At 53.9% G+C, this 23,760-nt stretch overlaps 1 protein-coding gene across 4 annotated transcripts in view; it reads left to right on the top strand.

The window, feature by feature from the left end:
• Atp2a3 (ATPase sarcoplasmic/endoplasmic reticulum Ca2+ transporting 3) overlaps window positions 1–23,441 on the top strand; it is a 32,466-nt gene extending 9,025 nt beyond the window's left edge. Inside the window, exons 2-22 of one of the 4 annotated variants that reach the window (XM_046447060.2) lie at window positions 1,002–1,019; window positions 1,273–1,355; window positions 2,779–2,883; window positions 3,050–3,188; window positions 3,485–3,565; window positions 3,670–3,755; window positions 5,484–5,948; window positions 7,528–7,616; window positions 7,772–7,874; window positions 9,068–9,199; window positions 9,576–9,701; window positions 11,149–11,367; window positions 11,464–11,799; window positions 12,676–12,896; window positions 13,737–13,939; window positions 14,463–14,548; window positions 17,657–17,790; window positions 17,999–18,116; window positions 18,528–18,645; window positions 19,027–19,099; window positions 21,997–23,441. In XM_046447060.2, the coding sequence (XP_046303016.1) occupies window positions 1,002–1,019; window positions 1,273–1,355; window positions 2,779–2,883; window positions 3,050–3,188; window positions 3,485–3,565; window positions 3,670–3,755; window positions 5,484–5,948; window positions 7,528–7,616; window positions 7,772–7,874; window positions 9,068–9,199; window positions 9,576–9,701; window positions 11,149–11,367; window positions 11,464–11,799; window positions 12,676–12,896; window positions 13,737–13,939; window positions 14,463–14,548; window positions 17,657–17,790; window positions 17,999–18,116; window positions 18,528–18,645; window positions 19,027–19,099; window positions 21,997–22,060 (2,999 nt within the window). In that variant the 3' untranslated portion in view covers window positions 22,061–23,441. Of the gene's footprint in view, window positions 1–1,001; window positions 1,020–1,272; window positions 1,356–2,778; window positions 2,884–3,049; window positions 3,189–3,484; window positions 3,566–3,669; window positions 3,756–5,483; window positions 5,949–7,527; window positions 7,617–7,771; window positions 7,875–9,067; window positions 9,200–9,575; window positions 9,702–11,148; window positions 11,368–11,463; window positions 11,800–12,675; window positions 12,897–13,736; window positions 13,940–14,462; window positions 14,591–17,656; window positions 17,791–17,998; window positions 18,117–18,527; window positions 18,646–19,026; window positions 19,127–21,996 lie in introns of those variants that run through there. The other 3 variants (XM_046447059.2, XM_046447061.2, XM_046447062.2) reach the window with 3 other exon arrangements.
• The last annotated feature ends 319 nt before the right edge of the window (window positions 23,442–23,760 follow it).

The following is a 23,760-nucleotide window of genomic DNA, read 5'->3' as shown; positions in this document are numbered from 1 at the left end:
GAGAAGTGTCAATGGCTTCAGCAGGGACAGGAACTTGGTCCAGGGTTGGGGAGCCCATCAAGAGTGAAGCTTTTGCCCCCCCACCCCGCACAGCCCCACACAGCCACTCCCTGTGTGACCTGGCTTCAGCCTTGTCTAAACTCGGACCCTCGATTCTGATGTATGTGAAGTAGGTCTGGAGCTCCTGCCCTGCCTCCCTTTAGGCTCTTGGGAAGATTCAGGCTTGGGTACGAGTGGCGGCTGGCTATGGCTGGTACAAAGGGTGTTTGAGAAAATGTAGAAGATTAAAAAAAAAAAGTGGCAGGTAAAGTGAGGCAGGTGCTTGTGGTGTTTGGAAACAGCATTCTTCAAGATGGCGTGTGGGGCAGGGCTGAGGGTCCTACCTGAGCAGGTCTGGAGTAGAGGCCTAGGAGGGAGTCAGGGAAGGGTCCTCACTGTCTGGGCCATTGGCGGCTGGAGGGTTGGTCCAGGGGAGCCTGGCTGGGGTGGGGCTCCGAGGGCTGGCTCTGCTGCTCACCTTGATCAGGTGGTTCTGGAAGATCAAGTGGCTCAGAACATGAGGGAGAGGAAGCTGAGCAGTATTCAGAAGGGGCTCCCTTGGCATGGGGTTGAGTGACATTGACCAGGACTGGGCAGCCAATCAGGGGAAGAGCAACCCAGGGGACCATGAGAACTACCAATTCTCTGTGTGACCTTGGGGTTCCTTGTGTCCTCCAGGCCTCAGTTTCCCCTCTGTGAATGGGGGGAGGCCAGAAGGGCCCCTCCTGGCTCTGGTCTTATGCTAAGGTGAGCCAAGCCACACTAGAACTCAATGTGAGCTGGCCGGGGTTGGAAGGACTTGGGCTCAAGCCATGCTTTCACAGAGGGCTGTGCAGACATGTCCAGGCCAGTGTGGCCTGGGCAGCACAGTGGGGAGGGGCTGCCAGACTCCTCAAGACCCCACTACATAACCCCCTCCTCTCTTGTCTCCTCATGCTCCTGTGGCTACCTGGATTCTGCAGAGCTCCCCACCGAGGAAGGTGAGGCCGGGCCTGGGGCATGCTGCCAGGCAGGGGCAGGACATCCTTGGACAGTTCTGTGAGGTTGTGATTTTCCTCTCCCCCAAGAATGAGGCCCTGCTGAGTCCCCAGCATTGCCCGAGCCTCTAGGGGCCTTGGACTCTCCATCTTTGAACTGCAAGGAGAATCGGGGATAGGGGGCCCCTGAAGCCAGCCCTGAATGGGGAGGGCAGTGGGTCAGAGGCTAGGCCTTATGCCACTCTCCTGTTTTCAGGGAAGTCCCTTTGGGAACTGGTGCTGGAGCAGTTCGAGGACCTTCTGGTGCGCATCCTGCTGCTGGCAGCTCTGGTCTCCTTTGTAAGTAAGCCCCGCCTGCCATCCCACAGTGTTGGGTAGCCCGGGAGGGTGAGCTGTGTCCCTGTGGTGCTCAGAAGCTCAGGCTGCAGGCCACAGAGCCACTGTCCTCTCAGCCATGGGCACCACTAATCTGCTCTCTGCCTCCCACCCCCATGTCCCTTTTCTGCTTTGGTCGGACTTCAGCTTCTGTTGCCTGAGCCTTTGGACCCTCAGCACTGGGCCCCTGGCTCCTATCTGCCCTGCCCCCATCTATCTTATGCCCTGCTGTCAGAGTGAGCGTTCAAAATCACAAGCTGACCTCACCCCTCCCTCAGCCCGGGGTTCCTCAACCTCAGCACTGTTCACATTGGGACCAAATAATTCCTGGTGAGGGTGGAGGGATGTCCTGTACATTGTAGGCTGTTTGGTAGCATCCCTGGCCTCTGCCCATCCGATGTCAGTAACAATCAAAAATGTCTTCAGATGTTGCTAGATGTCCCCTGGTTGAATGCTGCAGCTCCTTCTAGCACTCCTCAGGCAGATGCTGGCTTTAACCTCCTGCAACCTCCTCCTGGCTGCTGCTTCTCTTTGCATTTCCCTCATTCCTGCTGCCCACACCCCCTTCTAAACGTAGGGCCAGGCCCAGGGTGGACATGTGCGAAGGGACAGTGATCATTGTTTTTGGCTGAATAGCAGGGACTTGGGGCTGGAAAGCAGCCTCCTGTTCCTGGTCTCACTCCCAATAGGGCCTTGGGGGGAGACCTCATCTTGGTGACCTGGAGTGTGGAACAGCAGGGGCACTGGCTTGGGGCCAGCTCTTCCCCTCTAGTTGTGCCTGGTCCTTGTGGAATATGGGGACTCTTAGAAAAAAAAAATCTGCACATGGCAGAGCCCCAAGCCTGCTTGCACCCCTTTACAGCACAGATGGCCACACTGAGGCCCAAGTACTTGCTTAGGCCAAGAGGTGGACATGGGACTTGACTGGAGTCTCTGTCCGAGTCCTAGGCTCCAGGGCTGGAAGGATACTCCTCTGGCCAGGGACCTTGAATGGGAGCATGCATCAGAATCACTTGGGCTTTTCAAACAGATTCCTGGACCTGCCCCTGAGCTGTGACTCAGGAGGTCTAGGATAGGCCTGAGCACTGTGTTTCTAGCAAGTCCCCCAGGGCTGTGATGAGAAGCGCTGCTCTAGGCAGACAGAAGTCTCTGGCTTACCCCCACTCCTTGAAGGTGGTCCTGGATGGGTGGGAGCTGTGGTGGTCATATCTATGGGATGGGTGTCCAGTACCAAGGCCTTCTCAGAGGACAGCCCCTCTGCAAGCCCAAGACTCCCTGGGGGTATCTCCCTCGAGCAGGGAAAGCAGACAGGAGACCCAGGGTACAAAGGACAAGGAGAACAGCTAGCCCCCCAGCATGACCTGGCTCACCAGCTCTGACCCCGCAGGTCCTGGCCTGGTTCGAGGAGGGTGAGGAGACCACAACAGCCTTCGTGGAGCCCCTGGTCATCATGCTGATCCTTGTGGCCAACGCGATTGTGGGCGTGTGGCAGGTGAGAGGCACAGGTGTGGGACTAGGCGCAGGGCTTTCCTGGCTGCAAGTTGGGACCTCTACCTGTAGGTCCTCCTACTAGCTCAATCCCAGGTCCCAAGGGCATCACTCTGAGGGGAGACCTGCTGGGGGTTCCAGGACAGACCACCTGCCCGTCTATTGTACAGGAACGCAATGCTGAGAGTGCCATCGAGGCCTTAAAGGAGTACGAGCCTGAGATGGGCAAGGTGATTCGCTCAGACCGCAGAGGCGTGCAGAGGATCCGTGCCCGGGACATAGTCCCTGGAGACATTGTGGAAGTGGCAGGTATGCTGGGGCCTCCTCCTGCCTGTACATAACACCAGGGAGCCCTGGCCCTCTCTGTGCCTCCATATTTCCAGTTATTTATGTGGATGGGGTGTCTGTCACATCCCTTCAAAGATACTTGGCTGAAGCCTTATTGAGCAGATTGGGCAGCTGCGACCAGAGGGGCAGGGGTCTTCTTGAGGGATCACAACTTGGGCTTCTGACTCAGCCCTGGTCTTGGTTCCTTGGAGCCTTCTTGACTTTCCTGGGGGCTAGGGCTCAACACCACCCCCAGCCAAACCATTCTTCTTGCATAGTGGGAGACAAAGTGCCTGCTGACCTCCGCCTCATCGAGATCAAGTCCACCACGCTGCGAGTGGACCAGTCCATCCTGACGGGTGAGGCCCAGGGGCTGGGGTTGGGGCGGGGCAAGGGGATGGGCATGTCTCATATTAATTGATGATAATATGAGTGGGGCTTCTCATATTAATTCTACAACCAGGCGAATCCGTGTCCGTGACCAAGCACACAGACGCCATCCCAGACCCTAGAGCTGTGAACCAGGACAAGAAGAACATGCTGTTTTCTGTAAGTTCCTAGGATGCTCGGGGCCTTTGCCTGGACGATGATAATAAAAACAGTCACATTAATGTTAATCAAAGTTCTATTGGAAAGAACCTTCTCAGTTATCAGGAAAGCATGCAAATTTATAACAATAATAGTAGCTTGTGTTTACTGAGGCCTTTGTGCCTGGCACTGTTCCAAACTCTTTGGACACACTAGTTTATTTAATCCATACCACAAACCTTTGAAATAAGGTTATCTGGATCTTGTTATCTGTGTTTTTCCAGAAGGAAACAAGTCTCAGAGAGGTTAAGTAAATTGCCCAAGGTTACACAGCCTGAGTGGCAGAGCTTGGTTGTGAACTTAAACATCCTTGCTCGAGACCTTTTCTTCTTTCCTGCTAGGATACCCAGTCTTAACCTGGGGAGGGGCAGAGCTTTCCATTAGTCATTCAACAGAAAATCCTCTAGAGGGAAAAGAGTTACAAAAGTAGTTGAGGGGCTAGAGGTGTAGCTCAGTGTTAGAGCGCTTGCCTAGCACGTATGAGGTCCTGGTTCCATCCCCAGCACTGCAAAAAAATAAAAAATTAAATTAAATTAAAAAAAGAAGAAGAAGAAGAAAGAAAGAAAGAAAAGAAAAGTGAAGGATGGTGGGAATGGTCCATTTCTCAGATATAAAAACTGACCCCCTCCAAGGCATGATACTAAGTACCCTGGCTCTTCTCAGGGAGAATGGTAGCTTCAGCTCTGATGAGAGTGGCCTGTCCCCGTGGCCTCCAAGGGAGTTAACAGGTAATACAGCTGTTCAGCAATATCCTGGAGCCAGCATTGCATTTGGTGCCACAAGGAAGGGTCAGACCAGTTGGACAGTGGCCGGGGGCACCTAGTTAATTATAAGGGACTGTACAGTCTCCCTGAAAATGGAGACTGTGATGTTCATGTGGAGCACTTCTGAGGAGAGTGCCCTGCCCAGCTGCATGAACGTCTTGGACAAGATGCTTTGGGTGGGAGGGAAGCTCCTAGAGGTTTTCTCCAGTGTCAGCAGCTGTCACTAGGAAGCTCTCTGAGGGTGGTGTGGCTAACCACAGGCTATTTCCTTAGCTAAGGGACCTCCGCTGCTCAGGGAAGAAGGGAGACGAGGCTGCCGCAGCACGTGCCCTCTTACCAGCCTCCACAGCATGGCCCTTTGAAGGCACACCCAGCAATCAGCTTCCTTATCATGCTGTCTTGGGCCTCTGATGAACCATTTTGCAAAAGAGGACTGAAGCACAGAGTTGCCTGTCCCTTACATGGAACTTGGGGATTTTACTGGGGCCTTAGGAATGGATGAACTTAGATTCAGGTTTTCTTCATTCTTCAGTAAATATTTAAGAACTGTGTACCTGGAATCATGGTCAGCCACTCTGCTGTGTGGCCATAGTGGTTGTTTATGAATCATGTTATAATGGGTTTGATGGGCTTATGCCCAGGCTGTGCTAGTTGATCAGACTGTCAAGCTCAGCCCCAGAGCCACCTCTGTGCCAGACCCTTTGCTAGGCACTGGGGATATGGCAAACCAAATTCCTACCTTCATAAATCTCAGACTATCATGGAAAGTTATCAATGTCCCAATAAAAAAGTCTACAGGCACTAGCAGCATGGAGAAAAAGAAAGCCAAGTCAGAGGATGAGAGTCCTCCTCCTGCCTTGAAGAGGTTGGGTTCCTGGCCCTGGTTGGAGGCTGAGCAGTTCTTTCTTTGTCTCTCCTTGGCCAGGGCACCAATATAGCATCAGGCAAGGCAGTGGGTGTGGTGGTGGCCACAGGTCTGCACACGGAGCTGGGCAAGATCCGGAGCCAGATGGCAGCAGTGGAGCCTGAGCGGACACCACTGCAGCGCAAGCTGGATGAGTTTGGGCGGCAGCTGTCCCACGCCATCTCTGTCATCTGTGTGGCTGTATGGGTCATCAACATTGGCCACTTTGCTGACCCAGCCCATGGTGGCTCCTGGCTCCGTGGTGCTGTCTACTACTTTAAGATTGCCGTGGCCCTGGCTGTGGCTGCAATCCCCGAGGGCCTCCCAGCAGTCATCACTACGTGCCTGGCATTGGGCACACGGCGCATGGCACGCAAGAATGCCATAGTGCGGAGCCTGCCCTCTGTGGAGACCCTGGGCTGCACCTCAGTCATCTGCTCTGACAAGACGGGCACTCTCACTACCAATCAGATGTCAGTGTGCCGGGTAAGTGGCTGTAGCCAGCTTGGGGTCCCTCAGGTGTTGCTATGAGACCCTGGGCAGCTGGGCTTGCCCCCTCCCCTCCGTTTTGGCAAGGGATAGAGGAGGAAACACAAGCTCTCTCCCCTGTGGGAAGCAGATCCAGGTTTGATGAGGCAGAGCAGATGACTGGTAGGCTGTAGCAGATGATGCCTGCAGAACACATGTCACTGTGGCCTGTGTGTTACTGTGGGGCCCTGGGCAGTCTGTGGACCTCAGTCTCCTCAACTGAAGCTTGGATGTACAAACCCTGCCAGGTAACCATTAGGAATCCAGGAGAGTGTCAAGTACAACCCTGGTGTCTCAGTCAAGCTGGATCTGGACCTAGGTTCTATCCTGCTCGATCATGACAGTGTAGTTGATGCCTGTCACTAGATATGCCAGCTCCAGTGACCTAGAAGGACGAGGGCAGGAATTATTCATTCCCTGGCACTTGATCCCATATCTTGGGCCCACTGTCCACATGCTCCAGGAAAGCTGGCTGAGGGCAGTGGGCTCCTCCTGACCCAACAGAGAGGTGGGTGGTGAGATGATGAAGGCTATAGGTTCCCCACTCTTCCCAGGTTTCCCATCACCCTTCTTCCAACCCTGCCTCTGAAGTCTGTGCACTAGGCCTCAGGAACCCAGGCTGAGTATTTTGAGATCCTAAGGTCCCATAGAGGTTCATCCATCAGAATGGGCAGGGAATGTGGCAAGCTTTACTGCCCTGTGGACCCTGACCTGCTAAGATCCCTAGTAGCATTTTATCTGAATAGTGTCTCCCTTGACTGAAATAAAGATTTTAAAAGCCCAGTGTAGGGAAGATATAGAGGCTGGACACACTGGATAATAGGCCTTGTTTGCTGGAGTAATGCCCCTAGAACAGAGATAAAAGCAAGAAGGTCATTACTGAGCACCTGTTGCATGCTGGGCTGGCTATTTGATTATGTGCAGTGAGGAAGGCAATCTCCGGGAAACAAGAACTGTCTCCCTAGTGGAACTAGCTAACAGACAAGGAAGCAGGCTGCCCTGGGCGGGAAGAGCAACCCTGTTTCTGAGTTGCAGAGATATGGGCCTGCCAGTAGGCCCTGCTGGCAGGGCCTCCCTCTCTGGAGTCACCTCTGGGTTTGGAGGTCTCTGTGCCTCAGAGCAGGGTGTGTGTTTCCTACCCTGAAGGCCAGGAATTCATCCCCTGGAAGAGAAAGGAGCAGCTGCTGGACTCTGAGCCCACTTTTTTCCCATATTACCATTGCGAAATCGAGGTTCAGGTACTTGACCAGGGATCACACTGTGAGATGAGGAAGGACCCAAATTAGCAGCTGCTCCCAGACACTGAAGAATCAGCCAAAACCCCCTCAGAGTCTACAGCAAATGGCCAGACCAGAGCTGGACATACTTGGGCAGAGTACCCGCCTCAGCTGGGATCCTGTACTTACTACTTCTCTCCGGGGAGGGGGGACAGGCGGCTTTTGGGGTCTGGCATCCAGGGGTCAAGCTTTATTCAAACTGGTTGCTCTGGGAGAAGGGAGGCCATCCAGCCGCCTGAGCACTCCTGTGTGCTCCCCAGATGTTCGTGGTAGCTGAAGCGAAAGCGGGCTCCTGCAGTTTGCACGAATTCACCATCTCGGGTACCACGTATACCCCTGAGGGAGAAGTGTGAGTGCGCGGGAGAGGGGTGGGCGTGGCCTCAGGTGGGCGGGGCTCACCGAACAGCGCAGAGGTGTCCTTGGGCTTGGCCTTCTGGGGGCGGGACTAAGGGCACCTCCCAGGGGCGGGGCCACAGCCTTGTACTGACCATCTCTGCTTCGCAGGCGGCAGGGGGAGCAACTTATTCGCTGCGGCCAGTTCGATGGGCTGGTGGAGCTGGCGACCATTTGTGCCCTGTGCAACGACTCGGCGCTGGACTACAATGAGGTGGGCTCCCAGTCCCTTTCCTGACCTCTCTAGTTTCCAGGCGTTCCAGATCTTTTCCCAGAGTCTCGAAGTTCCCAGGGGTGGGTGGTCTTTTCCTCTTGGGAGTGTCCCAGGAGCCTAATCACCCCTGCACATCCCTGCTCCCATCCCTCCCTCTGGCTCCGATGGCTTCAGAACCCTGTCCCTGGGTTTTGGGGGCTATGGAAGACCGCAGTGTAAGGGTCTGAAGGGCCAGGGATGCCTGGGGGAAGAGGTGAAGGAGGGCAGGGCGCGAAAGGGCATTTAAGGCAAAAGGCACAGCCCAGGACAGGCTGCGATGTGATTTAAGCATTGAATACCATTGTGTGGCGGAGCTGGGGAATGGAGTGTTAGTAGTGTGCCCCAGCCTGAGGGGAGGTCTTCGGTCAGATCAAGTCAATGCCCCTACCAAGCTGAGGGCAGTGGAGAGCCAGCAAAAAGTTCTGAGCAGGGAGTCATGTAGTGAACCTTGCATTTACTAAAGATCTTCCAGGTTTCTGGATAAATGATGGTACAGGCAGAGCAAGATGGGAGCCAGGTGCCCTGTGTCATCTAGGCCAGAGAGATACCAGCTGAATCCTGACTGCAGGCTTAGGGAGAAGGAGAAGGCATGGGTCAGAGAGAGATTTAGGAACTGAAAATCCTATGACTTGGTGGCTGGGTAGGTGAAAGAGAGGGAATAAGTCACTGCCAACATAGGGAGAGGAGGAGGTGGCCTGAGGGGACCTCAGGGAACAAGGTGCCCTAGGCAGCATGTGGGTGTGTGGGCTTAGAGTTTGCCAGAGAGGTTCTTGACTGGGCTCAGCACTGGCAGTCAGGAGCACTTGAAAGGCAGTGGAAGCAGGAGGCATTTTGGGTCTCGAGGAGAGAAGGTGGGAGGGGGGAAGCAGGACCCAGGCAGCAGGCTTTCAAGACCCAGCAAGGAGAACCTGTTGAAGGAGGTTGAGAAGGAATGGACAGAGACTGGGAAGGCACTGATGCAGGGACTGGAGTGTAAATGTCAATACCAGACACCATCCCAACCACACGTCAGGCTGGCTGGGAAGGGCTCACAGGCCTGTGCAAAGACATTTTGGCAAAGGGGTCTCCAGGGGGCAAGGAGAGAGTGGGAAGTGAGGCTGGAAAGCCAAGCTGGGATAGCTGCCCCTCACTCCCTGTCTCCTTGGACCCGGCAGGCCAAGGGCGTGTATGAGAAGGTGGGAGAGGCCACAGAGACAGCTCTGACATGTCTGGTGGAGAAGATGAATGTGTTCGACACTGACCTGAAGGCCCTGTCCCAGGTGGAGCGAGCTGGCGCCTGCAACGCGGTGAGCAGGGTGGGGGTCTCTGGCCTCCGGCTGCATGGCTGGGTTTTCTGGGTCATCTGGAGAGGAGAAAGGAAATCAGAGTCATGGGAGGCTTCTGGGAGGAAGAAGGACCTCAACCTCCTAATAAGACTTGGATCTAAGCAAGGAGAGGGAAGGGATGAATGTGGGCAAGGGTTTGGAGTTGGGAAATGCACATTAGGCCAGGAAGTGCTGGGCTTTTAGAGAGGAAGGTAGGGCCTCAAATGCTGTGACCAGAGGAGTACAGATACCAGGCCACAGAGAACAAGAGGTGTCTTCTTGGGGCCAAGTGATTGGTGAGAAGCAGAAATGAGTTGCTGGCTCTGTCCCTCATGCCCTGACCCTCCTGGACTCTCAGGTCATCAAGCAGCTCATGAGGAAGGAGGTCACCCTCGAGTTCTCCCGGGACCGGAAGTCCATGTCAGTGTACTGCACACCTACCCACCCTGACTCCAAGGCCCAGGGCAGCAAGATGTTTGTGAAGGTAGGGGCCTGTCTCAGGGGCACCTGATTGCCAGTCCTCTGAAGCACCAGAGCCAGTAGCTACAAGAGGTTGAACTAGGGGAGGAAGAGGCCCCTTGTAGAGTGACCATGCTGTGGGGAACTGGGAACAGTATCCAAGCGTGATGGGGAGAAGCTAGGGCCAAGGGACCAAGGCTGAGGGACCCTGCCTCACCACATGGCCTTAGAGTCATCCATGCTTCTTTGTGGGCCTCAGTTTCCCCTTGCGAACAGCAGGGTCAGGCAGGCAGTTCTTAGAAGACCATTTTGCTTCTGGTGGTTTTGAAGTAGTTGGTACCCTCCCTTGGTGCTCCCCCTCCCCCACACTTTTTTAATTGGTACATAATCATGGGATTTGTTGTTACGTATTCATACATGCACACAATATAGCAGTATAGTTTGGCCAGTATCACTCCCCAGCACTTTCCCCGCTCCTCTATTGTTCTCCTTGCCCACCTTTGTTTTCCTTTTTCCTCTCTAGCTTCCGCATAGGAGAGAAAACATATGACCCTTGACCTTCTGAGTTTGACCTATTTCTCTTGACACGATGGTCTCTAGTCCCACCCATTTTCCTGCAAATGCCATAATATAATTTTTATTTAGGGTTGAATAAAACTCCATTGTGTATATATACCACATCCTCTTTTGTCCATTCATCCATTTGTGGACACTTAGGCTGGTTCCGTAGTTTGGCTATTGTGCAGATGCTAGGGATTTTGGGGACACTGAGTCCCTCAGAGGGAGAGGCACCAGTTCCCAGGCAGACCTCCATGCAGAGCACCTCCAGTTGCTGCTTTCCAACCTGAAATAGGAATCACAACCGGGACTTCACCCCACGAAGCAGATTTTAACCCTTTGCAAAATGAAAAGACTTTCACCCTGGGAGCCTGGGTTACTTTGAAAAGAGAGAAGGAGAAGCCATTGAGGGAGCTTTCAGAGACTGTTCCTAGGCCTGGGGTAAGGTCCAAAGTGAGACCCTGAGGCTGCAGAGGAGCCTGTCACCTCCGACCCCAAATACACACCAGCTTCCCAGGCTCACACCCACCACACCCTCTGCACCTCTCTATTTTGGGTCCCCTGGCTGGGCTCAGCCTGCTTCTCTACTTCCAAGACTCCTACAGAATTGGCCCCCCAGAGGCACCAGGCAGGCAGGAGCATAGTGCCTGCATGGGATGCCAATCCCACCCACCCTACCCCCAAATGATGCTACAGGCCTTATCAATTGTGGGCTGTGACCTTATCTCCCCTTTCCCTTGAGGTTTTCTCACAGTGGGGCCTACTTGGTTTCTACTCGGAGTTATCTAAGAATGGATTCTGTGCATCCTTGGGAGACCTTTCCCCATATCTGGGTCTCCTTTCCTCAGTTGGGCAGGGAGGGGTTGTGGAGCCCTAGCTGACAGAGTTGCCTCGCCTCCTCCCCACCTCTGCAGGGGGCTCCTGAGAGTGTAATTGAGCGCTGCAGCTCAGTCCGTGTGGGGAGCTGCACAGCACCCCTGAATACCACCTCCAGGGAGCAGATCCTGGCAAAGATCCGAGATTGGGGCTCAGGCTCAGAGACGCTGCGCTGCCTGGCACTGGCCACCCGGGATGCACCCCCCAAGAAGGAGGACATGCAGCTGGACGACTGCAGCAAGTTTGCTCAGTACGAGGTGCGTGCTGGCACCATGCGTGTCCCTTTAGTGACCGGGCAGGTAGCAGGTCAAGGGTGGGCTCAGGTCCAGCTTGCACCTACTCCCTTCCTACAGACAGACCTGACCTTCGTGGGCTGCGTGGGCATGCTGGATCCCCCACGGCCCGAGGTTGCTGCCTGCATCACACGCTGCCACCGAGCGGGCATCCGCGTGGTCATGATCACAGGGGACAACAAAGGCACGGCTGTGGCCATCTGTCGCCGGCTTGGCATCTTTGGAGACACAGAGGATGTGGAGGGCAAAGCCTACACAGGCCGCGAATTTGATGACCTCAGCCCAGAGCAGCAGCGCCTTGCCTGCTGCACCGCCCGCTGCTTTGCCCGCGTGGAGCCAGCGCATAAGTCCCGCATTGTGGAAAACCTGCAGTCCTTTAATGAGGTCACTGCCATGGTGAGGTTACGAGGCTGGTGCCAGGGGAGGTGGTTGACTTGATTACAACTGTAATCTAGTTCTTGATCTTATGTTTAACTTCAGTGCTGACTTTGTCCCTGACCTTGACCTTGATTTCTGTCTTTTTGTGTGTGTGTGCTAAGCACTCTCTGCCACTAAGCTATATGCTGGCCCCTCTGTCTTCCATTTTAATCTGGTTCTTACTTTGAGCTCCACCCTAATATGGGTTTCAGCCTTGACCAGGACCCAGAGCTGATCCCTGACCACCCACCCCACTACACATGCCATGCAATACTTTAATGTTGACTTCAGCTTTAATATGGCTTCCAATTTTGATCTTGAGAGCAACTCCAAACTTGACTATAATATCACTTCTAATGTGGATGGTAACCTTGATTTGGCCTCTGATTTTTACTTGACCTCTACCGTAATCCTTTTTTTTTTTCTTTTCTTTTCTTGAGCCTGAGTTTAGTATTGACCCTGACCTTCACTTTAAGTCCAGCCTTCACCTTGACTCCAATACATACCTGGCCCTTGACCTGGGTCACAACCTTGGCCCCTGAAGTGCCCTCAACTTTCTCTCTAACTTCAGCTTCATCTTCTACTCCACATCCCACCTGAGTTTCATCCCTGCGCTCATCACGGACTCACCCTCACTCTCCTTCCACCTCTTCCTCTTCCCTGACTTTACACTTTATCTCTCGAACTTTGCCATGGTCTCCACCCCTTGCCTTTCCTTTAGCTTCATTCTTCACCCAGTTTCTAAGTTCATTCTTGATGTCATCATTTGTTCTGTCCAGATGTCTGCTGAATTGAGGGCAGTGGGGAGGTGGAGGGAAGTTTCTCAGGTGCTGTGCTCCCTGACCTGGCCCACAGACTGGTGATGGGGTGAACGACGCACCTGCCCTGAAGAAAGCAGAGATCGGCATTGCCATGGGCTCAGGCACAGCTGTGGCCAAGTCAGCTGCAGAGATGGTGCTGTCAGATGACAACTTTGCCTCCATTGTGGCTGCTGTGGAGGAGGGCCGGGCCATCTACAGCAACATGAAGCAATTCATTCGCTACCTCATTTCCTCAAATGTCGGCGAGGTTGTCTGGTGAGGCTCTGCATCCTTCCTTCCATTCTTTTGGAGCAGCTCTGTGTCCCTGAGACTGGGCTGCAGGGATTGAGGGACACATGTCCTGGCCTGGTCCCACCCCAGGTTGAGGAGAAGCAGAGGCACCTCATCATTCTCCAGAGGCCCTGATGACCTATGTGGACCCCAGGGAGGTGCCTGAAGGGTCCCTTGTCATTCTTCCAGCCAGGGTCTCCTTTCCACTTTCATAGAACTAGCGTCACCTTTGGGCATTAATGTGTCCATGCATGTGCAGAAGTTAATTGGCCTGTGTGTGCACTTAGTGTGAGTGCCCAGTGAGAGGTACGTGTGTGTGTGTCTACATGCATGAATACAAACAGGATGATCAGATTGTGGGCATCTCACCTGTGACCCACCTTCATTCCTGTCCCCATCCATCATCTCCCCCTTTACACGTGATCTTCTCCCCAACCTTGTCCTTGTCTCCAACTTATGTTCTTATGTGAGAGATGCCTGTGGGGGGTGGTGAGCACATGCTTGCTGGACATGTGGCTTCTGCACCTCTGCATATTGGGGCAGGCAGGTAAGTGTCTGCTTGTGTTGTGGGACTCTAGGTTTTTGCATGTGACTGATGCTTGGCCATTCGTTGTTTGTGTGTGTGTTTGTGCACGCATGTGTGTGTGTGTGCGCGTGTGTGCACATGTGTATTTGGCCTCTGGTAGGTTTAAAGAACAGATGTGTCCAGAGTCCAGAGCTGGGACTAGGGGAGGCAGGGCTGGCCTAGGTGTGAGCAGGAGCTGGACCCTCCATCTGGTGGAGGCTGGGCCTGCTGGGGGCTAGAGCCCATGACTCTGGTTCTAGCATCTTCCTCACAGCAATTCTGGGCCTGCCTGAAGCCCTGATCCCCGTGCAGCTGCTCTGGGTGAACCTGGTGACAGATGGCCTACCTGCCACAGCCCTGGGTTTCAACCCACCAGACTTGGACATCATGGAGAAGCTGCCCCGGAATCCTCGTGAGGCCCTCATTAGTGGCTGGCTCTTTTTCCGATATCTGGCTATTGGAGGTGAGCAGGGCCCAAGCCGTTGGTGAGCTTCCTGAGAGCCTGTATTCGTTAGGCTTGCAAACTACAGACAGAGAAATTTGGCAAGCTTATACCAAAAGAAACTCTAAGGGCTTGTGTAAAAAGACTAGAGCATACCTCAGATATGGCTGAATCCAGGCCTCAGACAGTATTACTGTCATATTTTGGCTCTGCCTTGGCTCCATTTCTCAGACATGCATCCCTCAGTGTGGCAGAATGGCTGCTGCCGCTCTAGCCCTCCTGCTTGCTGTATTACAACCCCAAATTCAACAGAAGAGAGAATTTTTTGATAAAATTCTCAAGCCTGTTCTCATTAGCATAAGTTGGGTCACCTGATTAACTTCTAGCTAATTAGTAGAAGTTGGCATTGAGGGTAGGTGTCTACAAACCACATGACTTAGAGAGGGCAAGGGTGGTCCCCTGATGGAAATTCAGGAAATGGCTAGGAAGAGGAAATGGAAGCCAGGAAACTGCCACTACAGCCAGTCTCCTCCCCTCCCTGCAGTGTACGTAGGCCTGGCCACAGTGGCTGCCGCCACCTGGTGGTTCCTGTATGATGCCGAGGGACCTCACATCACCTTCTACCAGCTGGTGAGCAACTGATGGCCAGGAAGCCTGTTGGGTAGACTCAAGGTAGAACTTACCATTTGGGCTGTTGGGAGTTCCATGGGAGAAGGATCCAGAACCCCATGGTTGCCCACACTGTCCTACACCACTCCCCTTATTAAACATCCACCACCTAAATAGCCAAACTCGGAATGACTGGAAACTCAGAGACCCCAATGGAAGTTACAGGGTTTCCTTCCCTGAGTGTGTCTGCCCCTGGCACCCGAGCAGGAGGCGGCCCCGGGACCCACATTCCTGGCATCCAGTTGCCCTTGAGGCTATGGGATGAGCCCTCCTGAGGCAGTGGAGAGCCTGGTCCCAGGCCCTCATCCTGAAGGCCAGCAGCCCTCTCTTTCTGCCCACTGCCGAAGCTCAGGTCAGCCTTGGGTGCCTGTGCCCCCTTGGTTCTTGTGGGAGCCAGACTACAGTGAGGAAGATGCCACCTCCTTCCAGCCCTGTCTCTGTGACCATTCTTTAAAGATTCCAAATCTCCAAGACCCTGCCCCCCACATTGGTTCCTCTCTTCCCTCCCCATCTTGGTTGCACTGCCTGCCTGGTCACCCAGCCGGTCACCTGAGAGTCACACTGATCCCTTCCCATGCCCTCCATCAATCAGTGCCCATTGGCTCTGCACTGCCCTCTCAACAGTCGGAGCTCATCCCTTTTCTCAATTAGCTGCTTGACCAGGAAATGGCTATTAAGCATCCACTGTGTGCCCTGCACAAACTAATAAGCCTTTGGCAGTGATGAGGAAGCAGTTCCTGCAGAATTTAGTCTGGGGTGGGAGGAATGAGGGCCATGGAAACAGGTGTTCACATTCAGCAGAGAAAAGATAGGTGGTTGTGGGACTCAGAAGTAGTCAGGTTTAGACCTAAGGGAGAACTTTCAGCTCCAGTTGTTGGGTTTCAAGAGTCTAAAGTCCTAGGGTTCCCGGAGGAAGCTGCTAAGAGGCCACAGAGCAGGAGGCATGGAGCCTGGATCACAGCTGCCAGGTTCACACCCTAGGTCACTACATGCTAGCTCTGTGAGCCTGGGCAGACTGCTTAACCTCACTGTACCTCATCTGCAAATGGGTAATAATAGTTCCTACCTCATAGGGCTATTGAGAGGGTTAGCTGGGTTAATACTTATAAAGTGCTTAGAATGACACCTGGTACACAGTAAAAGCCATGAGTGTTCATTAAGTTAGTCAAACCCAAAACACCTTACAGGGAAGGCAAGGAAGAAACAGGCAAAGGGAAGGAGTAGACACAGCAGTTGCTTCAGTAGAAATGGGCTCGCACAAGGATTCCTGATGTGCTTAGGAAACGGACAGTTCAGCCCGAGCACCTTCCAATGAACCATGTAGGAGTCCACACTGCGAGCTATGATCTGGAGCATAATGTGTGTGTGGCCTGGGCTCACTGGGTAGCATCTAGGAGGTCAGAATGGACAGTGTTTATACCGATGGATTTATTGAAACACCTAGGTATGATCCTGCTGGTATTTTTACCCCCTGTGCAGCTCAAGGCTGTACCTGTTTTGCATGTTCACATAAGTTGTCAGGATCTGGGAGGGTGGGATCTGATGGTGGTGGCACAACTAGCAGGAAGACTTGGTTCTCTTGGCCTCTTGGTCACTGGGTGGGTAGAGCCAGGTTCCAAGTTCAGGACATTTTCTTGGCTCTATGATTAGCTCCAAATAAAAGCGAGTACCCTTGCCTCTGATGTGTGGCTTTGGGAGAAACAATTCCTCTCAAAAAAGAGACAAGATTCTCTATCTCTATCTCTTAAAATAAGAACTAGCCAACCCATAGTTTCCTAATTTTCCTTCCTGCATGAGAGAACAGAGGCAGGTGCCCAGAGCTTCCTTGGCCACTGCCACTCGTGCCGTGGGGGGAATCGGGCTGCCCTCACTGGGCAGGTGAACAGACAGTGCATCCCTTCATGAGTTCCCCTTGGAGGATTATTTTCACAGCACAGCGCCCCATTTTCAAAGCTCTCTGTGTTCAGATTAGACTCCCAGAAGCAGATTTATGTTATCGTAGAACTGATCTGTCTGGTGGTTTTGAATGTTTACACTCATCCCCATGACATGGAAGAGAATGCAATGGAAGTTCTCCTGAAGGTTCTCACCTCAGTATCTCATCTCATTAGATGAGCAGCAGGGAAACTGCCCCAGGCTACAGGGGCCAGGGTCACTTCCTTTATCACACCCTGACAGTTTCTTGTTAATTGCACCCATGATTCATGACCCATGTCATAAGCAAAAAGCAAGTCTGCCAGAGCTCAATTTCAGTGGCAGAAAGGGAGTGAAGTAGGAAGGGGATTGTTGTTGTCATCATTGTTTTTGGTACCAGGGGTGATTAACCACTGATCCACATCCTCATCCCTTTTTATTTTTTTATTTTGAGACAGGGTCTCATTAATTTACTCAGCCTCCAGAGTCATTGGGAGAATCGACATGCACCACCACGCCCAGCTGAAACCTTTTTTCTAATAGCAGTGAAGAGCTGGGCATGGTGGCCCATGCCTGTGGTCCCAGCTACTCAGGAGGCTGAGTCAGGAGGATCATTTGAACCCATGAATTCAAGACCAGCCTAGGCAATGCAGCAGGACCTTGTCTCAAAAAAAAAGAAAAGAGAGGAAAAAGAATCAGAATCAGAGTAACAGTGAATAAGGCCCGTGTGGCCTTCGTCTTCTACACCCTAAAGGGAAATTTCATTCACCCATGATTTTGTTGTTTAGTTTTCACATGCTTTTACTTATTCATGGGTCTTGGTCAATTCCTGCACCTGAGAGACTCAGGGGACCCTGCAGAGCCTTGGGGCAAACCCTGGATCCTCCCACCAACTGCAGGCCCCTGTTGTCTTCCCCAGCCTCATGCAGCTGTTGTGCCTCAGATCTACAGACCCCCCTGTCAGTGGCCCTCCTTCCTCTGCGTCTCCTTGCAGCACAGTGTAGCCCCATGTTGCCCCCACCGAGGAGCAGCTCTCATGGGGTCCCTGAGTTCACCCTGCCCACTATTATCCTCAGATGTGGCTGAGGGCAGGGGTCGGGGGATGCTTCCCTGTCTACCTGCCCGCTCCTCCCTGACTGCGCCCTGTGCCCTCAGAGGAACTTCCTGAAGTGCTCTGAGGACAACCCACTCTTCGAGGGCATCGACTGCGAGGTCTTTGAGTCCCGCTTCCCCACTACCATGGCCTTGTCGGTGCTTGTGACCATCGAGATGTGCAATGCCCTCAACAGGTAGGTGGGCACTGGGCTGGAGCGGGGCTGAGGGTCTGGGGGTACCCAGGAGGGGCTCTGAGAATCAGTGAGGCTAGAATTGGGATCTGAGGGACAAAGGAGGCCAAGGCTGGGGTGTGAAGGGAAGTCTGAGTATGCTGGAGTAGGGGGTGGCCTAGCAGGGCCCCCTGCATCCTGGCCTGAGGTGAGTACCCCATGCCCTTGGCAGCGTCTCGGAGAACCAGTCGCTGCTGCGGATGCCGCCCTGGCTGAATCCCTGGCTGCTGGCGGCTGTGGCCATGTCCATGGCCCTGCACTTCCTCATCCTGCTGGTGCCACCCCTACCCGTGAGTTGCTCAGTCTGCCTCCTCCCCTCCTTTGGTTCCTGAAGTGATAAGGACCAGTCTTTGGATGTTAGGGGCCCTAGGCTGGGCACTGGGCCTTCCCAGGTCCCTCTGCAGTAGAAGGAGCCCCCAGACTGAGGGGCAAATGTGGAGACCCCTTGCTGATAGAGTATCCCAAAACTGGGGCGGAAGGCAGTCGCAGGGCCTTTTCCAGAGCATGGATGGGCTTAGTCCTGTAGGCGAGAGAGGGGAGGGCACTCTGGCAGAGGAGACCGAGTGGACAAAGACCTGCAGATGGGACATCAAGGGGGGGGGGGGTCTTAGAAGTGCTCACAGAGAGGCCATTGGTGTCCAGGTGGATGAAGCAGGTGGCCGGCTCGGGCCTGAACCAGATCTCCCTTCTCTCCCCACCAGCTCATTTTCCAGGTGACCCCACTGAGCGGGCACCAATGGGTGGTGGTGCTCCAGATATCTCTGCCTGTCATCCTGCTTGATGAGGCCCTCAAGTACCTGTCCCGGCATCACATGGATGGTGAGTGGGAGGCCCCAGGCCCTCTGTCCTGCTCGTCCCCAGCCTCTCTCCCCGCCTGCCTCTGCTCTTGAGCTGCCATGGCCACCTCAGTGTGGATGCCTCAGATGGTCCCAGCTCCAGCCTACCTGTCTGAATGGTGAAAGTGTTCTTGGGTCACAAAGTCGAGGATGGGAAGGGGCTCTGGTGGCTGTGACACGAGGTGTGTAGGGGTCTTGTGTTGCAGGGGTGTGGTTGGACTCACAGGGCTGCCAACTGGGACACTGCTGAGGGGCACGCTGCCTTGCTGTCCTCACGCACCACCACCCCACTCAATGCCAGGACACTGTGCCTTCCTTCTGGCCTTGGCCTCTGACCCCTCTGCACTGGCCTGTCTTTATCCAGGCATTCTCGGGACAGTCTCACAGGCCTGGAGTAGGCAGCCGCTGACCAGCTCCCGGACCCCAGACCACACCGGGTTGGCTTCTTTGGTGTCACCTTGTGGGTGGGTGCAAGGGGAGGGTCTGCCTTTATCCGACGATGGAAGACAGAATAACAGGGGTCAGGTGGGGAGGCCCCACATGGGGGAGCAGGCTAGGGGAGGGGCCTGCTCTGGGCACTAGGTCTTTGGGGGCTACTTCTGGCAGGAATGTGTTCCTGCCTTATGGAAGTGGGACGAGCTATAAATAAATCACATGCTTATCATTCCACAGGGACCAAGGCAATCAATTGGCTTCCATCCCCCCACTGGCCAGTGTGCTGGACACCACAAATAATTTGTCTTCTTTTTTTTTGTACCGGGGACTGAATCCAGGGCTATTTAACCACTGAGCCACATCCCAGCCCTTTTTTTGTATTTTATTTAGAGCAGGGTCTCACTGAGTTGCTTTGGGCCTCGCTAAGTTTGAGGCTAGCTTTGAACTCACCATCCTCCTGCCTTGACTTCCCACCTTGACCTCCTGAGTTGTTGGGATCACAGGCATGCACCATCACTTCCAGCTAAATAATTTGCCTTTTAAGAAGGATCTAGACTTGGGTTGTAGCTGAGTGGTAGAGTGAGTGTGTTGCACCTACAAGGTCCCAAGTTCCACCCCCACGGGGTGCCATAAAAAACCCAAACAACAATAAAATAAAAAGGGCCAAATGAGTCAGCCTCTTCACTCTGGAGAACCTGGCCTGTTATTATAGGTTTGTCTAGGAAGTGACTGGACCCAAAGCAGGGTCTGTTGGAGTCCCTGAGAGGGATCGGGGAGCTGGACTGGACCACTTTCCCTACCCTACACACGTGATTCTTTCCAGCTCAACCCTCTGTGGACACCCCTGGGAGATGCTGAGGAGAAAATGTGTCCCACACCTATGGGGGCCCAAGGCATCCCAGCTCTGGCCAGAGCACAGGGATGTTCTACTAGGAAAATCCTCTGGCCAACCCTGAGCTCATCAACTCACCTTCAAAGCCAGGCCTCCCAGGCACACAGGCAGCTTGGATGGCTCCTTTGTCCTCATCAAGAGATTTCCCCAGGGGCTACAACTGCTGAGGAGTGTAGCAAGTTTTCTTGAGAAAATTTAAAAATGAGAAAATTCTGTCCAGGGATAAAATTCCTCAGCCAGTGTCATGAGAAGCCCGTGTCATGGGTGCTCTTCAGCATTGGCTGCTGGGAAAGGAGGGTTCCTAGGCCCAGTGGAAGTGGGAAAGGGAGCCCAGCATCGGGGCAGGAGGGGTTCAGGCTTAAAACAGATGTTTAAAAGGACAGGACAACCTGGTGAGGCAGGGGCTGGGGGTGTGTCTTATGGGGCTGGTGCCTGGAGTTCAGGGCAGAGAGGTGAGGCCCAGAGGGCAGCAATATCCCTGAATGTCATGGTGAGGGCCTAAACATTATCCTTAGGGTAATGGGGAGCCACAAAGGGGTTGCAAGCTTAGGAGGGCCTGTGGCAACCATGGCAGACACGTAGAGAGAGACTGGAAGGCTGTAAGCAGGGAGATTGGGGGGTGCTAAGCTGCACCAGGGAAGGGAGCTGGTCTCAAGCAAGACCTTTTCCTCCACCTTTTTTTTTTCTTTTTCCCCCAGTACCAGGGATTGAACCCAGGGGCACTTAACCACTGAGCCACATCCCCAGCCCTTTTTTATATTTTATTTAGAGGCAGGGTCTCACTGAGTTGCTTAGGACCTCGCTAATTTGCTGAGGTTGGCTTTGAACTCACCATCCTCCTGCCTCGGCTTCCCAAGTCACTGAGATCACAAGCACACCACCGTACCTGGTTTCCCTCCACCTTAAACCAGAGACATTAACTGTGGTCCCCCTGAAATTTTACTTGAAAGGGCAGTGACTTTGGGGCTCCAGGGAGGGACCCAGGGTGGGTACCTGAGGCCACTTCTGGAGGTGGGGTAGAGGAATGTGCTTGCTGGAAGCCTGGACAGCTCTTCCCTGGGCATGCAGGCGGGCAGCTGCCGTCCCTTGAGACTCCTAAAGCCGGATGGAGTGGGGGTGAGAGAGGGGACCCTTTGCATTCCCAAGCCAGCCAAGTGGCCTTTTAGGGAAGTTTTGCTGAGGCTTGATGCCTGTGGCTTCCCCATGATTTATGAAGGATGTGTACTGGGGAGAATTGTGGATGCAGGGTCAGCTCTAGGGTGTTGGGATGGGGGTCCTCTTGTTCCACCTCCTGGCTCTGTCCAGGTGTGGCTGGTCAGCTGTCAGGGGAGGCCTGTGCTGGGCTATGAAGAAGGAAGGATGGAGAGGCCAAGTGGGGACAGATCTGGGAGAGTCCTGAGTACAGGATAGGCTTGGACTTTATTCTGGGGACAGTGGGGAGCCATGAAAGGGAATGGGCTGCTCTGGACTTTTGCTGATTGCCTGTGGCTGGAAGTGGATGGTGAGGGGAGACAGGGCTGGGGGCTGGGACAAGGCTTGAGGTCTTCAGGCCCTAGTGACGTATAGTGGAGGAAGACTTATAACTCAGTGATTTAGTCGAAATCCAGCTGAGGTATGTGTGATGGGGAGGAGACAAGGATGACCCCCGTTTCTAAACTTCAATGAGGGTAGGAGGTTCCCCAGACTACAAAACATGAGGACCTTTCACTGGGTGGTTGGGGGCATTGACGGAGTATGTGCAGTGCAGGAGGCCTGGGGGGACCCCAGGGGAAGATGTCCAGGCTGCAGCTGGATTCTTGGGGATGCAGCTGAGGAGAGCTGACAGACTGAGGCTAGACCAGGATCCTGAGGAAGGAAGACTATGGTGAGGGGGTGGGGAGGTGGGGGGGTGGCGCTGTCTCCAGAGAAATGGAGAGTGGAAGGGGCCCAGGAAGGAGCTGGAAGGCGCCGGGCTGGATGTGTACTTTCACACATGTATCTTAACATGATCTCTGGTTTTTCTTCCAGAAATAAAGGACCAGAAGTGAATGCAGGGATCAGAGCAGAGTCTCCAGTGTGTACCTCAGACTGATGGTGCCCAAGCATTTGTCCCACTCCCACCCCTGCCACCATGCTCACCCACCTGCCCACTGGGCCCTGCTGGACACGCAACAGTCCTGAGGCCAGAACGGTCACACCCAGGTCCAGTCCTGGGGTCCCTGTCCCCACTGCCATCTGACCTGGGGGGCTGTGTAGTTCATGTCTCTTGAACTCTCCTGGGAAGATCCCTTGCTGAAACTCTGGCCCAGGAGCTGAGCCTGAGAGGGGGGCTGTGGGAAGCCAGAGCTGGCCGTAGATCTGGAGCTGCAGAGCCCCTGGACCTGCATATCTACCAGCACATACTAGAGCCTGCACCCCTTGCATGGAGGCTGGGCCTCTACTTGGTGACCCGTGCCTCTGCACTGACGGAGAACACCGGCTCTGACCTCTCAGTCAGTGCCTGGTCTGGAACCTGATCAGCTCCATGGAGGTGTATCGGAGGGGGCCATCTGGGCCCAGCTGTGTACAGCGAGGCGGGAGGCCTCCACCAAGTCGGCTCCTGAGAGCTGGAGTCTGTTTCTGTTTATATGTGCAGGCCCCAGGGGGTTGAAGCGTCAGAGAGAAAGGAACACAAGGGGCAGGGAGGAGGGGCGAGGCAGAACCCTCTTTGCCTGGGGGAGACACTGGGCTGCCTGCCTCAGCTCAACTCCCTTTCCAAACTCAGGTTTCCGTGTCCTTAGCAAATGACTGGGTGGTGCCTGGTCCACCAAGCAGAGGTCAGATTTGCTATCCATGTCCCTGGTGCCTGAGACACCGGATGTCCTTAGGTCCCTGACCACTATGCTGTTCCATCCTGCCTGGTGTGCAGCCATCTGAGTCTCCTGGATCCTTGGCCTCACTTTTTGCCCATTTCCTCCATACACACGCATCCATGAGCCAAAAAGATGTCACTAAGGATGGCTGTCACCCAAGGGCACTTACCCCCTCTTCCCGCTTCTCCCTGGAAGAATGCATCTCTCTGTGGGTCTCCTGTCAGATGGTAGGAAGACAGCAGTTTGATTGACAGGAATTTCCTCTTACTCAGCTTTTGTTCCTTTGGCAAAAACTAGCTAGGCATAGCAGAAAATAGCAAGTAAAGAACTGTCTATATGTCTTCTCCCCTTCTTGAGAGTGTACCAAGTGATGATTTTACATGTAAACCAAGACTCACATCCCTGTCCTGGTCCCCAGAATTTCCCCCTCCTCCTGCCTCATAGTTTAATGGTCTCCTCATTCTGCATCCCCTTCTCTCAAGCTTCCTCCCACCCTCTTGCAGTTTCTGGAAGGGCCCTGAGAAAAACGAGTTGGGGGTGCTCTGGCAGGGGCAGGGCCCTGTACCCACCTGCTGACATGCTGCCTGGTAGAGAAATAAAAGTGGTGTGCCTGGGGCAGTGGAGGGTGGCCAGTGTCTGTTTTCTGGAGTATGGGTCCACCTGGGGTCCACCGCTCCATCCCTCAGCAAAGCAAAGGTCTGAAGCTCCTGCATCAACCAACATCTGTCTCTTCTTCCAAGACAAGGCTTTGGAGAGGCACTGAATTCCAGAACCACATCTCAAGCGAATCCTCACTCTTGCTTCTCCTGTGGACAGCACTTGACAGTTTGAACACATTCAAAGGCCTTTTAAGAATGTTATGATCTACATGTCACTCCCAGCATGTCACCAAAGCCCTGAGGCAGGATTGGGTCTGGAACCTGAATATTGAGAGCCTCTT

Source organism: Marmota monax, unplaced genomic scaffold (assembly GCF_021218885.2).
Source record: "Marmota monax isolate L192 unplaced genomic scaffold, Marmota_monax_Labrador192_F-V1.1 WCK01_AAM20220418_F8-fsc00472, whole genome shotgun sequence".
In the NCBI taxonomy this organism is placed as follows: Eukaryota; Metazoa; Chordata; class Mammalia; order Rodentia; family Sciuridae; genus Marmota; species Marmota monax.
The sequence above is the reverse complement of the archived record's forward strand: the minus strand, read 5'-3'. Positions and strand labels throughout refer to the sequence as shown.